The sequence below is a fragment of the Trachypithecus francoisi genome, unplaced genomic scaffold (genome assembly GCF_009764315.1).
Source record: "Trachypithecus francoisi isolate TF-2019V2 unplaced genomic scaffold, Tfra_2.0 Lachesis_group2, whole genome shotgun sequence".
NCBI lineage: Eukaryota > Metazoa > Chordata > Mammalia > Primates > Cercopithecidae > Trachypithecus > Trachypithecus francoisi.
The window spans coordinates 77,991,180-78,006,505 of NW_022681465.1; the positions used below are offsets into that span (position 1 = coordinate 77,991,180).

The 15,326-nt window shown below is 41.9% G+C and overlaps 1 protein-coding gene across 2 annotated transcripts in view; it reads right to left on the reverse strand.

Annotated features, from left to right (window-relative positions):
• CCL28 (C-C motif chemokine ligand 28) overlaps nucleotides 1–13,540 on the reverse strand; it is a 32,138-nt gene extending 18,598 nt beyond the window's left edge. Inside the window, exon 1 of one of the 2 annotated variants that reach the window (XM_033179503.1) lies at nucleotides 13,402–13,540. In XM_033179503.1, coding sequence (XP_033035394.1) covers nucleotides 13,402–13,465 — 64 coding nt within the window. In that variant the 5' untranslated portion in view covers nucleotides 13,466–13,540. The remainder of the gene's footprint in view (nucleotides 1–13,401) is intronic. The other variant, XM_033179504.1, reaches the window with a different exon arrangement.
• Between the last annotated feature and the right edge of the window lie 1,786 nt (nucleotides 13,541–15,326).

The window sequence follows — 15,326 nt, forward strand, 5'->3', positions numbered from 1 at the left end:
TCATTTAATCACTTTGTACTGTTATCCAAGTGTAATTCCATCTTCCTTCTGCACTCCCATGGCCAGTCAAATTCCTGTAGATTGTATTTTCCTTAACGCTTTTCACATCTGTCTCCTCTTCATCCTTGTTACCACTCTTAGTTCAGGACCTCATTAATTGGCTTCTGGACTGCTGAACCTCTCAGTTGTCTACTTTTTTGCAATTTTGTCATTTTCCCCTTTTGAATCTGAGGTCCCACAGTACCTTGTGCTTTCCTATATCTTTGTCTTTACCATGTATGAAATTAAGTCTATGACTGTCTTTTGACTGTAAGCTCCCACAGGGTATCTTTGTAACCCCCCACCACATAGCACATTGTCTAGTATTAGTGCTAAGGAAGTTTCTTGGACTGAACTAAGCTCTGTTCTTATTAGTGTTTCATTTTTATCTTGTTTTAAGGCTTTTAATGTCAAAAATATTTTTGCTTTTTTTCTAGGAATAGTATTTTCAGTTTTTGGTCAAGTCTTATGTCCCAAATTACTTACAATTACACAGTGCTTTTCATAGGTACCATCCCTGCACATTGAAGTAATTAGGGGTCAGTAAATATAATAAATCATTTGTTTGCTATATATAATATTTTAAAGATGTTTTTAGTATCTGAATAAAAGCATTCCTATTTGTCTTATTATGGTGTTATTTCTTTTCTTTCCTTTTTTCTTTTCTTCTTTTCTTTTGGAGATGGTCTTGCTCTGTTGCCCTGGCTGGAGTGCAATGGTGCAATCATGGTTCACTGCGGCCTTGAATGCCTAGGCTCAAGTGATCCTCCTGCCTTAGCTGCCCAAATAGCTGGGAATACAGGTGCACCCACTACGCCTGGCTAATTTTTAAAAATTTTTGCAGAAACAGGGTGTTATATGTTGCCCAGGCTGGTCTCAAACTCCTAACCTCAAGCGATCCTCCCACCTCAGCCTCCCAAAGTGCAAGGATTATAGGAATGAGCCACTGCACCTGGCCTTATTCTGGTGTTATTTCTATTAGCTTTGGATTGTCATTATTATTCCCAGTATTAAGTATATGGATGATTTTCCAGGAATGTGAGTCCCTGTTTTGGTTCTGTCTATGATCCAGTTTTGGTCACTAGACGGCTGTAAAGATCTCTCAGTGCTCAAGAACTGTTGGCACTGCACATCAAATTTGTGATACAAAAATTAGATTCTGGGTTTTGTTGTTGGAGAACGGTATCTCATTCTACTGCCCAGGCAGACCTCGAACTCCTAGACTCAAGCTATCCTCCCACCTTTGTCTCCCTAAGTCCTGGGATTACAGGTGTGAGCCACCGTGACTGGCAGATTTTGGGTTTTAAGGAAAGGATCCTGCTATTGTAGAGAGGTGAACCGCTTCCTCGCTTAGTTGTATAGGATCTCACTACTCAAAGTGTGGTACCCAGAGCCACAACAATGGCATCACCTGGGAGCTGATTAGAAATGCAGTTTGAAAAGCACTGGTACTGTATGCAGAACACAGCAAAATAGAAACAGTAAAGAAAGGCACATGCAATTATTGCAGAAAGGATTTGCAGACTAAAGATAAAAATGATAGATTCACTTAGCTACTAGCAGTGTCTCAAGACTGACTGCAATTTAAGAAGGGCAGTCTGAGTGCGGTGGCTCACACCTGTAATCCCAGCATTTTGGGAGGCCGAGGTGGATGGATCATGAGGTCAGGAGTTCGAGACCAGCCTGGCCAACATGGTGAAACCCCCATCTCTACTAAAAATACAAAAAATTAGCTGGATGTGGTGGCAGGCGCCTGTAATCCCAGCTACTCAGGAGGCTGAGACAGGAGAATTGCTTGAACCTGGGAGGCAAAGGTTGCAGTAAGCGGAGACCACACCACTGCACTCCAGCCTGGGCAACAGAGCAAGACTCCATCTAAAAAAAGAAAAGGCAACACATAATGTTCAGAATGTGGTTAGAATACATCCCTCCATTCTCATGGACCTCACGCCTTAGTGTAGCCAGATCGTGTGGTGGGTGCTGACAGATGGCCACTGTTGTCACTAAGTGGGCAGGAAAGACTCAATAATCCATGATATGTGGAACTGCTATTCCCAAGTAAAGTCCTCCAAGATACTCTTTGGAACCCTGGGATAATATTTGGGGGCATGGAGAGTGGATGGGGATTTTTCTTTGCTTTAACATGATACAGACACTAGAGTGGTCAGGGGATAGTCTTGAAGGGGTTTGGATAATTTTGTGCCACAAAGACATCCTGAGAGGCTTTGTAGCATGGTACTTAAACATGTAGAGACTACCAGGTTTAAATTCTGTTTCTGCTACCTACTAGCTGACCTTGGGTGAGTTAATTCTCTGTCTCAATCCTGTTATCTGTAATCTGGGGGTGGTCCTAGCATCTACCTCAGGGTTATTGTGAAGATTGCATGAGTTTGTATATTTAAGTGCTTAGAACAGGAGTGACAACAGATAGCACTCAATAAATGGAAACAAAAAGGACATATGTGGGCCAATATGCAGTACAGTCCCTGGCTCAGTAAGTATACAGGTGCCCATTAAGTGTCTGTGGAATGTGCCACTTGTTTATTTATTTTCCCTCAGTTTCAAACTCACCCTTAATTTCCTTTCTATGAAATTGAGATTGGCTCTTAAATATTTTTCCTTGGCTAGCTGGCACGTTGTTAAACTTTATCTGTAGAAGATATTGAAGGGACATTGCAGGAAGAGGGGGTTTTCCTTCCTGGCTCCAGGGTCCTCTCATCAGATTCCTGTAGATGCAGCTCCTGCAGTGCTTTAGCTTCTTCAGTGCATGGCAATTAGTAGCACCCCTACAGGCAGGTTTGTAGCCCAATGCCTCCAGTGAGATGCTTCCCTGTGACAGACTTTCCCCTACAAACTAGAAGGTGGATATCCAGCATGTTCTGCCAGTACAGACCAGGTGACTTTTCTGCCATTTGGTGAGCCATGGCTGGATCTCAGCTGGAGAGGGTAAGGGTGCAGGAACTCTTCCTTGAGTGATATGTTTTTGCCCTTGGAATATCTGCTTTTCCTACATTCCTTAAAATTATCTTTCTTTCTAGCCTATTTCTTGTTATAGTTAATAATTTGTTCATATTAAACTTTCAAATTATCTGGTTTCTGTCTCCTAATAGGACCCTGATTGATATTAATAATAAATGAATAAATGAAACATTAACATTCCCAGTTGTTCTGAGACGTTTAAATGTTTTATATAAGATGAAGCTGCAGATTTTCAGAATTTTTGTGTTGAGTAGATTTACTGTTATCTATGATTAAAATGTGTTAAGACAATATGTAGATTGTGATCCTGTTTCTGTTTATTTTTTTATTTTTTTATTTTTTTATTTTGTATTTTTATTTTTCTTCTGAGATGGAGTTTTGCTCTGTCGCCCAGGCTGGAGTGCAGTGGTGTGATCTTGGCTCACTGCAAACTCCACTTCCCAGGTTCACGCCATTCTCCTGCCTCAGCCTCCCGAGTGGCTGGGACTACAGGCGCCCGCCACCACGCCCAGCTAATTTTTTTTAGTAGAGACGGGGTTTCACCATGTTAGCCAGGATGGTCTTGATCTCCTGACCTCAGTTTCCCAAAGTGCTGAGATTACAGGCGTGAGCCACCGCACCTGGCCATCCTGTTTTTATTTTAAAAAATTGATGTGTGCTGGTTCCAAGATGACCAAATAGGAACAGCTCCAGTCTACAGCTCTCAGTGTGAGTGATGCAAAAGATGGGTGATTTCTGCATTTCCAACTGAGGTACCAGGTTCATCTCACTGGGGCTTGTCGGACAGTGGGTGCAGTCCACGGAGTGTGAGCCGAAGCAGGGTGGGGTGTTGTCTCACTGGGAAAGTGCAAGGGGTTGGGGAATTCCCTTTCCTAGCCAAGGGAAGCCGTGACAGATGGTACCTGGAAAATCAGGACACTCCCACCCTAATACTGCACTTTTCCAATGGTCTTAGCAAACAGCACACCAGTAGATTATATCCCGCGCCTGGCTCAGAGGGTCCCATGCCCACAGAGCCTTGCTCACTGCTAGCACAGCAGTCTGAGATCAAACTGCAAGGCAGCAGTGAGGCTGGGGGACAGGCGTCCGCCATTGCTGAGGCTTGAGTAGGTAAACAAAGAGGCCAGGAAGCTTGAACTGGGTGGAGCGCACCACAGCTCAAGGAGGCTTGCCTGCCTGCCTCTATAGTCCGCACCTCTGGGAGCAGAGCATAACTGAACAAAAGACAGTAGAAACTTCTGCAGACTTAAATGTCCCTGTCTGACAGCTTTGAAGAGAGCAGTGGTTCTCCCAGCATGGAGTTTGAGATCCAAGAACAGACAGATTGCCTCCTCAAGTGGGTCCTTGACCCCCCGAGTAGCCTAACTGGGAGACTTGTCCCAGTAGGGGCCAACTGACACCTCATACAGCCGGGTGCCCCTCTGAGACCAAGCTTCCAGAGGAAGGATCAGGCAGCAACATTTGCTGTTCTGCAATATTTGCTGTTCTGCAGCCTCCACTGGTGATACCCAGGCAAACAGGGTCTGGAGTGAACCTCTAGCAAACTCCAACAGACCTGCAGCTGAGAGTCCTGACTATTAGAAGGAAAACTAACCAACAGAAAGGACATCGACACCAAAACCCCATCTGTACGTCACCATCATCAAAGACCAAAGGTAGATAAAACCACAAAGATGGGGAGAAACCAGAGCAGAAAAGCTGAAAATTCTGAAAATCAGAGTGCCTCTTCTTCTCCAAAGGAATGCAGCTCCTCGCCAGCAACGGAACAAAGCTGGACAGAGAATGAATTTGACAAGTTGAGAAAAGAAGGCTTCAGACAATCGGTAATAACAAACTTCTCTGAGCTAAAGGAGGATGTTTGAACGCATTGCAAAGAAGCTAAAAACCTTGAAAAAAGATTAGATGAATGCCTAACTAGAATAAACAGCATAGACCTTAAGGGACCGGATGGAGCTGAAAACCGTGGCACAAGAACTATGTGATGCATGCACAAGCTTTGGTAGCCGATTCAATCAAGTGGAAGAAAGGGTATCAGTGATTGAAGATCAAATGAATAAGATGAAGCAAGAAGAGAAGTTTAGAGAAAAAAGAGTAAAAAGAAACGAACAGAGCCTCCAAGAAATACGGGACTATGTGAAAAGACCAAATCTACATCTGATTGGTGTACCTGAAAGTGACGGGGAGAATGGAACCAAGTTAGAAAACACTCTTCAGAATATTATCCAGGAGAACTTCCCCAAACTAGCAAGGCAGGCCAACATTCAAATTCAGGAAATATAGAGAATGCCACAAAGATACTCCTCGAGAAGAGCAACTCCAAGACACATAATTGTCAGATTCACCAAAGCTGAAATGAAGGAAAAAATATTAAGGGCAGCCAGAGAGAAAGGTCGGGTTACCCACAAAGGGAAACCCATCAGACTAACAGTGGATCTCTCAGCAGAAACTCTACAAGCCAGAAGACAGTGGAGGCCAATATTCAACATTCTTAAAGAAAAGAAATTTCAACCCAGAATTTCATATCCAGCCAAATTAAGCTTCATAAGTGAAGGAGAAATAAAATCCTTTACAGATGAACAAATGCTGAGAGATTCTGTCACCACCAGGCCTGCCCTACAAGAGCTCCTGAAGGAAGCACTAAACATGGAAAGGAACAACCGGTACCAGCCACTGCAAAAACATGGCAAATTGTAAAGACCCTCTATGATAGGAGGAAACTGCATCAACTAATGAGCAAAATAACCTGCTAACGTCATAATGACAGGATCAAATTCACACATAACGGTATTAACCTTAAATATAAATGGGATAAATGCTCCAATTGAAAGACTCAGACTGGCAAATTGGATAAAAAGTCAAGACCCATCAGTTTCCTGTATTCAGGAGACCCATCTCACATGCAGAGACACACATAGGCTCAAAATAAAGCAATGGAGGAAGATCTACCAAGCAAATGGAAAAAAAAAAAAAAAAAAAAAAAAAAAGCAGGGGTTGCATTCCTAGTCTCTAATAAAACAGACTTTAAACCAACAAAGATCAAAAGAGACAAAGAAGGCTGTTACATAATGGTAAAGGGATCAATTCAAGAAGAGCTAACTATCCTAAATATATGTACACCCAATACAGGAGCACCCAGATTCATAAAGCAAGTCCTTAGAGACCTACAAAGAGACTTAGACTGTCACACAGTAATAATGGGAGACTCTAACATCCCACTGTCAACATTAGATAGATCAACGAGACAGAAAGTTAAAAAGGATATCCAGGGATTGAACTCAGCTCTGCACCAAGCAGACCTAATAGACATCTACAGAACTCTCCACCCCAAATCAACAGAATATACATTTTTCTCAGCAACACATCACACTTATTCCAAAACTGACCACATAGTTGCAAGTAAAGCACTCCTCAGCAAATGTAAAAGAACAGAAATTATAACAAACTGTCTCTCAGACCACAGTGCAATCAAACTAGAACTCAGGATTAAGAAACTCACTCAAAACCACTCAACTGCATGGAAACTGAACAACCTGCTCCTGAATGACTACTGGGTACATAATAAAATGAAGGCAGAAATAAAATGTTCTTTGAAACCAATGAGAACAAAGACACAACATACCAGAATCTCTGGGACACATTTAAAGCAGTATGTAGAGGGAAATTTATAGCACTAAATGCCCACAACAGAAAGCAGGAAAGATCTAAAATCGACACCTTAACATCACAATTAAAAGAACTAGAGAAGCAAGAGCAAACACATTCAAAAGCTAGCAGAAGGCAAGAAATAACTAAGATCAGAGGAGAACTGAAGGGGATAGAGATACAAGAAACCCTTCAAAACATCAATGAATCCAGGAGCTGTTTTTTTGAAAAGATCAACAAAATTGATAGACTGCTAGCAAGACTAATAAAGAAAAAAAGAGAGAACAATCAAAGAGACACAGTAAAAAATGATAAAGGGGATATTACCACCATTCCCACAGAAATACAAACTACCATCAGGGAATACTATAAACAACTCTATGCACGTAAGCTAGAAAATCTAGAAGAAATGGCTAAATTCCTGGACACATACACCCTCCCAAGACTAAATCAGGAAGAAGCTGAATCCCTGAATAGACCAATAACAGGCTCTGAAATTGAGGCAATAATTAATAGCCTACCAACCAAAAAAAGTCCAGGACCAGACGGTTTCACAGCCGAATTCCACCAGAGGTACAAAGAGGAGTTGGTACCATTCCTTCTGAAACTATTCCAATCAATAGAAAAAGAAGGAATCCTCCCTAACTAATTTTATGAGGCCAACATCATCCTGATAGAGACACAACAGAAAAAGAGAATTTTAGACCAATATCCCTGATGAACATCGATGCAAAAATCCTCAGTAAAATACTGGCAAACCGAATCCAGCAGCACATCAAAAAGCTTAGCCACCACAATCAAGTCGGCTTCATCCCTGGGATGCAGGGCTGGTTCAACATACGCAAATCAGTAAACAGAATCCATCATATAAACAGAGCCAAAGACAAAAACCACATGACTATCTCAATAGATGCAGAAAAGGCCTTCGACAAAATTCAGTAGCCCTTCATGCTAAAAACTCTCGATAAACTAGGTATTGAGGGGATGTATCTCAAAATAATAAGAGCTATTTATGACAAACCCACAGTCAATATCATACTGAATGGGCAAAAACTGGAAACATTCCCTTTGAAAACTGGCACAAGACAGGGATGCCCTCTCTTGCCACTCCTATTCATCATAGTGTTGGAAGTTCTGGCCAAGGCAATCAAGCAGGAGAAAGAAATAAAGGGTATTCAATTAGGAAAAGAGGAAGTCAATTGTCCCTGTTTGCAGATGACATGATTGTATATTTAGAAAACCCCATCATCTCAGCCCAAAATCTCCTTAAGCTGATAAGCAACTTCAGCAAAGTCTCAGGATACAAAATCAATATGCAAAAATCACAAGCATTCCTATACACCAATAAAAGATAAACAGAGAGCCAAATCATGAGTGAACTCCCATTCACAATTGCTTCAAAGATAATAAAATACCTAGGAATCCAACTTACAAGGGATATGAAGAACCTCTTCCAGGAGAACTACAAACCACTGTTCAATGAAATAAAAGAGGACACACACAAAAAAGGAAGAACATTCCATGCTCATGGATGTGAAGAATCTATATGTGAAAATGGCTGTACTGCCCAAGGTAATTTATAGATTCAGTGCTATCCCCATCAAGCTGCCAATGGGCTTCTTCACAGAATTGGAAAAATCTACTTTAAACTTCATATGGAACCAAAAAGACCCCACATTGCCAAGGCAATCCTAAGCAAACAAGAACAAAGTTGGAAGCATCACACTACCTGACTTCAAACTATACTACAAGGCTACAGTAAACACAACAGCATGGTACTAGTACCAAAACAGAGATATAGACAAATGGAACAGAACACAGCCCTCAGAAATAATACCACACATCTACAGCCATCTGATCTTTGCCAAACCTGACAAAAACAAGAAATGGGGAAAGGATTTCCTATTTAATAAATGGTCTTGGGAAAACTAGTTAGCCATATGTAGAAAGCTGAAACTGGATCCCTTCCTTACACCTTATACAAAAATTAATTCAAGATGGATTAAAGACTTAAATGTTAGACCTAAAACTATAAAAACTCTAGAAGAAAACGTAGACAATCCCATTGAGGCCATAGGGATGGGCAAGGACTTCATTACTAAAACACCAAAAGCAATGGCAACAAAAGCCAAAATTGACAAATGGGATCTAGTTAAACTAAAGAGCTTCTGCACAGCAAAGGAAACTACCATCAGAGTGAACAGGCAACCTACAGAATGGGAGAAAAATTTTTACAATCTACCCATCTGACAAAGGGCTAATATCCAGAATCTACAAAGAACTTAAACAAATTTACAAGAAAAAAATCAAACAACCCCATCAAAAAGTGGGCAAAGGATATGAACAGACAATTCTCAAAAGAAGACATTTATGCAGCCAACAGACACATGAAATAATGGTCATCATCACTGGCCATCAGAGAAATGCAAATCAACACCACAATGAGATACCTTCTCACACCAGTTAGAATGGTGATCATTAAAATGGTGATCATAGGAAGCAACTGGTGCTGGAGAGGATGTGGAAAAATAGGAACACTTTTACACTCTTGTTGGGACTGTAAACTAGTTCAACCATTGTGGAAGACAGTGTGGCGATTCCTTAAAGACCTAGAACCAGAAATACCATTTGACCCAGCCATCCCATTACTGGATATATACCCAAAGGATTATAAATCATGCTGCTATAAAGGCACATGCACACGTATATTCATTACAGCACTATTCACAATATCAAAGACTTGGAACCAAGCCAAATTTCCATCAATGATAAACTGGATTAAGAAAATGTGGCACATGTGCACCATGGAATACTATGCAGCCATAAAAAAGGATGAGTTCATGTCCTTTGTAGGGACATGGATGCAGCTGGAAACCATCATTCTGACCAAACTATCGCAAGGACAGAAAACCAAACACTGCATGTTCTCACTCATAGGTGGGAATTGAACAGTGAGAACACTTGGACACAGGGTGTGGAACATCACACACCGGGGCCTGTCGTGGATTGGGGGGAGGGGGAGGGATAGCATTAGGAGATATACCTAATGTAAATGACGAGTTAATGGATGCAGCACACCAACATGGCACATGTATGCATTTGTAACAAACTTGCACATTGTGCACATGTACCCTAGATCTTAAAGAATAATAAAAAAAAAAATATTGGTATGGATGTATGTGTGGGTTGTGTTGCTAAATGCCTAGAGGAAATTCTGGAAGTATATGCAGAACCCTCTGGACAGGGGAGAGGGATTAAAGGAATGATGAAGTGGAACTTTCCTTTTTTTTATTCTTTATATTTTTATATTTAAAAATACACTAAGTATTTGTAACTTTCATAATATTAGGATAAATTCTTTAATTTTTGTGAGTTTTGGTAATTTTATTTTTTTGGTAAAGTTTTACTTTTTTTTTTTTTTTGGATAGAGAGTCTCACTCTGTCACCCAGGCTGGAGTTCAGTGGTGCGATCATGACTCACTGCAGCCTGGAACTCCTGGGCTCAAGCAATCTTTCTGCCTCAGTCTCCCAAAGTGCTGGAATTACAGGCAGGGAGGCCAAGGAAGGAGAATCACTTGAGGCCAGGAGTTCGAGACCAATCTGGGCAACATAGTGAGACTCTATCTCTACAAAAAAAATTTTTTTTAATTAGCCAGGTGTGGCTGGACAGGTGGCTCACACCTGTAATCCCAGCAGTTTGGGAGGCCAAGGTGGGTGGATCACCTGAGGTCAGGAGTTTGAGACCAGCCTGGGCAACATGGTGAAACCCTGTCTCTACTAAAAATACAAAAATTAGCTGGGTGTGATGGCGCAAGCCTCTAATCCCAGCTACTCGGGAGGATGAGGCAGGAGAATTGCTTGAACCCAGGAGACGGAGGTTGCAGTTAGCCGAGATCGTGCCATTGCACTCTAGCCTGGCCTGGGTGACAAGAGCAACAAACTCCATCTCCAAAAACACACAAAAAATTAGCCAGGTGTGGTGGCATGCACCTGTAGTCCCACCTATGTCAGACCTCTTAGGGACCACAATTGGAGAGTCCCAATTGTGCAGAACAACACTGAGTCACAAATGTATATTCCTGGTAATCTTCCCTAGTCAGTGTGTTATGATTAAAACAAAAGTCAACATTTTAGGATGCAAGCAGCAAATCTCTAGCAAGTATTGGTGTGATTCAGTAGCCATTGTACTCTGAGAAAGAAGGTTGTCAGTGGGAAGACAATTTGGGCCTCACTGCAGCAAAACCTCCTAACTTGAATCTGCTGGGCACAAGTGAGCCTTGATCTTAATGAACAATAAAACAGCCAAGCCCACAAAGCCCTAGACTGTGGGTTTAAATAATCGGGCTCAGGGCCACTGAAACAGGATGAAAGACATGTTTATGGATTCAGTATTGAGTTCTGGGAGCCAGCAGCCACGTCAGCAGAGGTGGAGTGTGCCCTACCTTTGGGCAGAATCCAAGGCTTTTAATTATAGATAAAGTCACCTGCTTCCTGATTTATGCAAAACACTTTGGGAATGCCAGTTATTGAGCCATCACAACAAGTTAGCCATTTAAGACACCATTAAGATAAGGAACAGCTTTCTGCCTGAAGAAAACAAAATATATTTCCCAAAGTTCCAAACTGGCACAGGCCATTTCCCTATTCCCCTTGCCAAGGCTACCTGTCCTTTGCACTGTTGAGTTGTTGAGTGTTCTCTACCTTCCTCCCTCCCCACTTGGTTTTCCACCCCTTCCCTGGACCCAGAATCACTTAAGTGCCTCCCACAGGGCACCTGGCTTACATGGACACTTGAGTGCAAGTTTGCTAAGAATAGCTGTGGCATTGCCCCTCTGTTCCACAATTGTGCTCAGGACTACTTGTGTGTTTTTACCCAGTATCACTTATTTTTAAATGGCAGAAGGTTGGAGCTTCTCAGGCAATGTGATTTTCCTGTGGCCTAAACTGCCTTAGGTAAAGCATCGAGACTAAGCCAAAAGGCTATTGCTGGGTCTCTCGGCTCCCTTTCTTTATTATTGCCAGCAGCCATACCTTTTCACACGCCTCTTCATTTTGCCGTCCCACTCCACTGTCTCTACCAGGACTCAGTCCCATGTGAAGTTGGGTCCTGGGTATGGCAGACCCTTCCTCATTACACTCTGCCTCCTTGACCTGCTATTCCCTCCCTCCTTTCCTGTAGGAGAGCTGCTGCTGCGGGGACAGGTGGGAGTAGGTCAGGAAGCTGGATAGAGGTACACATTTCAAAGTTTTATGTAAAAAACTTGAGTTGGTGGAATTACCAGAACTAGGAGTGAAGCCTTAGCAGGCAGACCTTTCAGAAATAGTGAAAATGAGTCCCAAAATCTCAGTGGTGAATTTTTCTGAGAAATGTTACAGAAACATAAAGTGACAAGTTTTTGTCTTTATCTTGATAAGATAGATAGATTAGTAGAAATTGAGAAGAGACTGTCCAGTTTTTTTTTCTGTTGCTTATTTGCATAAGCCCAGTACATGGATGGACTATAGTGGAGTCCCTAAGCAAATGTCTGCAGGGACTAGGCAGTTAATACAGCAAACTTCAGAGGCTCATCTGCTTTAGCCAGTTCTTGCCTCGGTATGGTGGAATCATTGTTGCTACATCTGATTTTTCAAGAGAAGCTTTAAAATCCAATTTGTATGTGTGTATGTATGAGTATGTATATGAGAAAGCTTTCAGTTTTAAAATGTTGGCTCAAATTTTTAAAAAGCAGACCAAAGAAGACTTATATTCCGCCTTTGCTCTAGACTTAGAGAATCTGTTCAGGATAAAGCTTAAAGAAAAGATGACAATGGAAAAGAGCCACTGGTCAAGTGTTAAGTACTGACACTTAGGGTTTCCTGAATATAGTAGTGAGTGCTACTTTAGAAGAGATTCCCTCTAGTTCAAATGCAGTTACCGTCTCCATATACATGCTAGCAACTCACAATTTAAATTCTCTTTGACATAATTTGTAGGGTTCAATCTCCCTCATCCTTTTTTTCTTTCTTTCTTTTCCTTTCTTCCTTTCCTTCCCTCTCCCCTCTCCTCCCCTCTTTTTATTTTTAAGAGATGAGGTTTTACTGTGTTGCCCAGGCTGGAGTGCAGTGGCAATTCACAGTGTGATCATAGCTCACTGCAATCTCGAATTCCTGGCCTGAAGCTATCCTCCAGCTGTAGCCTCCCGAGTAGCTGGGAATACAGGCATGCACCACTGTGCTTAGCTCTGCCCTCCCTTTTTAAAGATCAGACTGAAGTTTACATTTTTTGTATCCATAGGGCTGACTTTGCTCAGGAAATTTACAACTTACCTAATTTGAACGCAGCTGGCCAAGTCTGTCTTTCCCTCCAGGAATGTGTACACTTGTGTTCAGACAATTTAGCAGGTTGGGGTATGGAGGAAGACAGATGAATAGTAGGAGCTTTACTCCAGCCTCTAGCTGGGGATTTTCTAAGATACTGTCATCAGAAAAGGAAACATAGCCCGAAGTTGCACCTATATGGAAGGACCTCATCCTGCAGGTGGCAAAAATTTCTAGTATGCCTGTTAGAATGAGGTTCCTTCCTGAAACTAATGGGAGATCTAGAATTTAAACCTATGTCATTCTCTGGTAGGTAATCAGAAATTAATTGGAAATTCCTGCTTGAAGAGATAGATATTCTTGCCCCACCTCAATCCTTCCAGCACAGATTTGGGAGATACCCCCCTTCCAGTGGAGGCCTAGGTGGCCAGTGCCCCTACTCACCTTCTGAGGCATGTAGGGCCGCACAGACAGCCAAGGCCATGATGGCAAGTCCTGTCTGCTGCATTCCTGCCTGCCCTACTGGCACTGACAGCAACACAAGTAAGGCTGTTCAATCAGGAAATGAGGCTAAAGGTGTCCTTGGGCACAGAGAAAGTGTAGAGGAAAAGTAAGCCAGGTGGCACCGCCCTGGGAGGTGTTCAGGGTATCTATTTCTCACTTTCCTTAAGGCCAGCTCCTCCCCAACTTATCAAGCTCCTAACTTGTGTTCACCCTGCCTGGGAGTCAGGGGATGTCAGTGGAGATCTGGCAGCTGACAGGGTCACTGTGAGTTGGGGTGTGCATCAGAATCATTTGGGAAACATTTAAAAAAAAATCAATCTACATGATTCTCCCCTTTCCCTGATTTGTAAACCAGAACTCTCGGGTAGGAGACTAGTCATTTGAATTTTGTAAAAGCTCCACAGGTGATTCTAATGGACACTTGAGACCCATTGCATAATCAGTTTTTAAGTAGCTTATGGAAACCATGAGTTTCTGGGGACAAGGGTGACAAGTCATAAAAAAATTATCTTTGTGGAAAGATATGGAATTATTAAAGCCCGTTCTGGTCTTGGTTCACAGCTAAATTATTTCCAGTGAAGTTTTTACAATAGCTTATTTAGGAGAAAGACAGGAAGAGGGGCAAAACCTTGTAGAAAAGAGCCCAAGAGCAGATGTGAAGAGGCATGAGCGCTAGTCCAGCTTTGCTGCTAATCATCTTTGTGAATAAAACCATGGAGCACCATGAAGCTAACTAGATTCTAATTGCTCCTCATCTACTAATAAGTTGTATAACCTCAGGCAATGTACTTAACTTTGCTGTAAATAACAAGTCAGAGTAGATGACCTCCAAAATCATGCCATGCTTCCTCTAGAACTGTGTTGTCCTATGTGGTAGCCACTAGTCCACATGTGGCTCTTGAGCACCTGAAATGTGACTGGTCCAAACTCAGATGTACTATAGGTATAAAATTCACACTGGATTTCAAAGACTGAGTACAGAAAAATATATAAAATATCTTGTTAATAATGTTTATACTGATTATTGATTACATGATAATATTTTGGATATTTTGGGTTAAATAAAATATCTTATTAAAATTAATTTCACCCATTTCTTTATATATTATAAGTTGCTGCTGTGGTTTGAATATTTTTTTCTTCTCCAAAGCTAATGTTGAAAATTAATCCCTAATAGTGCTGGGAGATAGGGCCTAATGGGCAGTGTTTAGGTTATGATGGCTCCACCCTCATGAATGGATGAATGCTACTATAAAAAGGGCTTGTGGGAATGGGTTGGTACCTTCTGCTCTTCTGCCAGGTGAGTACACAATGCTCCTTCTCTCCAAAAGATGCAGCAAAGAGGCATCATCTTGGAATTAGAAACTGAAATCACTGGTGCTTTGATCTTGGACTTCCCAGCCTCCATAATTGTAAGAGAGTAACTTGCCTGTAATCCCAGCACTTTGGAAAGCGAGATGGGCAGATCACTTGAGCCCAGGAGTTCACGACCAGCCTGGGCAACATGGGGAAACACTGTCTCTATAAAAAATAAAAATAAATAGCCTGGCATGGTAGCGTGTGCCTGTAGTCCTAGTTACTCAGGAGGCTAAGGTGGGAGGATTGCTTGAGTCCAGGAGGTTGAGGCTGCAGTGAGCAGAAATTGCAACATTACATTCCAGCCTGGGTGGACAGTGAGGTTCTGCCTTGAAAAAAATAAAATAAATTTTTAGAAGTGAAAATTGTCAAAGGGTATGCCCATTTAAATCACTTTTTCATATATAGTGCCAAATTATCTCACAGTATTGAAAATATCTCTGTACATGCCTCTCTCCTCCAATAGTGTGGGCTCAGTGAAGGCAGGATCTCCAGTGTGTTGCTCAGTG